The following is a 2744-nucleotide window of genomic DNA, read 5'->3' on the forward strand; positions in this document are numbered from 1 at the left end:
CACTGACAGCCTGTGCCTGTGTCCTTGGCAGGAGAGCAAAGCACCTTTCCAAACAAACACCCAGAGATGCACAGTGCCACATCTAGAACAAACCTTTAGTCCAGAAATCTGGAGTGAATATCAACATATCATGGGGCAATTGTGAAAACCCACGTAAGGAACAGCAGGACATCCTGTTTGGTAAAGCACTGAACGTGTGCCTCAGTGCTCCTCAACAGGGATGCTTCAGCTCCTGTAGGGCCAGCCAAGGAAACTCATCCATGCTTTTTCCCAAGGATGCTCTTACTCCTTGTCTAGATGCCACATAACATCCCACTGGTGAAAAATCAGATTTGAAACTCAGTTTGAATCCAGCAGCATCAGAAACCATAACTACTTGGCCCTCCAGTACTGTGAATGCAGAACTAATCAAGCAGCTGTGTCTGTGTGTGTGTTTGCTTGTCCTACACACCAGTAAAACCATGCCCATGGCATGATCCCAGCTGTTTGCTTACTGCCTCCAGATGAGTGCAAAACCCTGGCTCACAGCTGGATATGGCACAGCCTCAGGGCAATCCTGCCAGGGGCTGTCTCTGAAGCATGGCTGGAAAGCCCTCAGGAAAACAGCAAGATCTGCAAATTCTTTATGTCAAGCCTGAAGTGGAAGAAGGTAAGAAATGCAAGATAAGCTGGGGCTGGTTATCACAGCAGCAAGGTCCTCTGCAGGCAGCTCCTCCTCTCAGCAGCCCTTCTGCATGGTCACAGTGGGGCAGAGTGCTGGCACCCACACCCTGGGTAACACTTCTGTCCCAGCACTGCTCTCTGCTGTCCTGCACAGTGCTGGCAGTGGCCAGGGCACCAGCAGGACACAGGTGCCACTGTGGGCCTTGGTGCCAGGCTCCTGCTGGCCCTCAGCCGTGGTACAAGCCAGAAGAAAACACACTGCTGCTTCCCCATGGGAAAAACCCCATCATCTTCTGTGCAGGAGCAGATGCCAGCAGGTTTGAGGCATTTTCAGCACCATTCTGCTTTCCCCAGTCAGCAGCAATTTCCACCTGTGTGATGAAAAACTGCAGGAGGGTCCCCACAAGACTCAGGCACCTCCTGGCCCTGGCAGAGCTGTGGCTCTTGGCCAAGGTGGCCTGGATGTGCAAGAGCAGCTACCCAGGGACCCTGGGCAATCCTTTATTTCCCCTTGAGTGCACACTGGATGGGAAAAGCCTGAGGGGACAGGAGAAAAGAGGCCTTCCTCCTCTTGCAGGCCCTGAGGAACAACAAGGGCTGGGGGAAGGCTCTGATGTGGGCCAAGGGGACAACAGCACTCCTGGAGCAGGGGAGAGGGCAGGAGAATACTCAGAGCAGTGAGGGAGGGACTGGAAAAAACTGACCCAAAGCAGCCAAGTTTCAATGCAGACCAAGTCTGGGTGACACAACTGCCAGGAGCTGGCCAGAGCTGGGCTCCCCCTGCCCAGGCTTTCTCAGAGCAGCCAGGCTTTGACTGCAGGGAGAAAGAAAAAGGGGAAGTGTCAAACAATTGGATATTTTCCTCTTTTCCAACACCAAATTGTTCTGTCAAGAGAAACAGAACCCTTTGCATCCTATCTCAACACAGGCAGTGATGGACAGTCCTCAGAAGTCTGATGCAAGGAGACAAGCCAGTACTATGCCAGGTCTTTTCTGTTTAATTCCATATTTCACTTTGTTTCTGGTTTTCAGGGCTCTCTGAGGCAGCAGTCTGTCCATCTGCTCTTGAGCCACCTCACTGCTCTCACAGTGTGCCCAGGGCCATCTGTGCTGGGTGTCCCTGGGTGTCCCTGGGTGTCCAATAATAGCTCCTTCCACACTGAGCACAGCCAGGGTTCACTTCACCTTGGAGCTGAACATCAGGAAACCATACAAACTCCCTTTCCTCCTGCCCCTCATTCATAAATTTAATAAAATAACAATAACAATAATAATAATAACAATAATAATAATAATTAAAACAAAGGCTTATTGGAGCTGTTTCTGCTCAACTTTCCACAGTCTCTTTTCATGTCACTCTCTGTAATCAGATTTTTCAAGAAATACTGTGAGAAAAAAAGAATAATAATAATAATTATTATTATTAGAATAATAAAAAGCATCTGGAACCAGCTCAGAAGATTTCTAATGCTTTTCAGCTTGACTGACTTGGAGTGCATTGACCACACCATTTATATTTTCTTCAGGTACCTGCAAGAAAACAAAAAGAAAGGTCATGTTCCAGCAAAAGGGGTGACAAGGAAAAGAGGGGTAGGAGACAAAGCCAGAGCAGTCCCAAGGAGGCAGACACTTTGCTGGTTTTTGCTTACACCTGAAGTTCACTGAGAAAGGGCTCCAGGTACAAGGACAACCCTGTTCACCCATGGTACCCCCAGAGCAAACACTGTGAGGTGCAGAGGGGTTGCTGTTGTGTGGGGGATGCTGGTGGGAAGCCAATTATTTTGGAGTTTCTCTTTCTCTGATGTTACCGTGTGATGTCCTGGTTTGCCTCAGATACCCTGGGTTTCTCCCTGAAGATTCCCTGCCAGGTGTGTCAGTCACCTCTCCTTTCCCCTCCCAGCACTGCCTGTCAGTCCTGGAATTCCAGAGGGGCACTGAGTGATTGGCAGATTCACAGGATGCCCTCTACCCCTGGGGGGCATTGGGCCATCCAGGTGTCCTTTGTCCCTTTGTCCCTCCCCCCCTGTCCCTGCTTGGTGGCTCCCTGCCCCTTCCCTGCCCTCTCCCCGGGGTTCAAAGGA

General features: G+C 50.4%; 1 protein-coding gene across 1 annotated transcript in view; it reads right to left on the minus strand.

The window, feature by feature from the left end:
• Nucleotides 1-1889: 1889 nt before the first annotated feature.
• The window catches only part of CASTOR2 (cytosolic arginine sensor for mTORC1 subunit 2), a 119386-nt gene continuing 118531 nt past the window's right edge, over nucleotides 1890-2744 (minus strand). The window contains exon 9 of the mRNA XM_005425124.2: nucleotides 1890-2193. Within this exon, the coding sequence (XP_005425181.1) occupies nucleotides 2128-2193 (66 nt within the window). The 3' untranslated portion in view covers nucleotides 1890-2127. The remainder of the gene's footprint in view (nucleotides 2194-2744) is intronic.

The sequence above is a fragment of the Geospiza fortis genome, unplaced genomic scaffold (assembly GCF_000277835.1).
Source record: "Geospiza fortis unplaced genomic scaffold, GeoFor_1.0 scaffold59, whole genome shotgun sequence".
NCBI lineage: Eukaryota > Metazoa > Chordata > Aves > Passeriformes > Thraupidae > Geospiza > Geospiza fortis.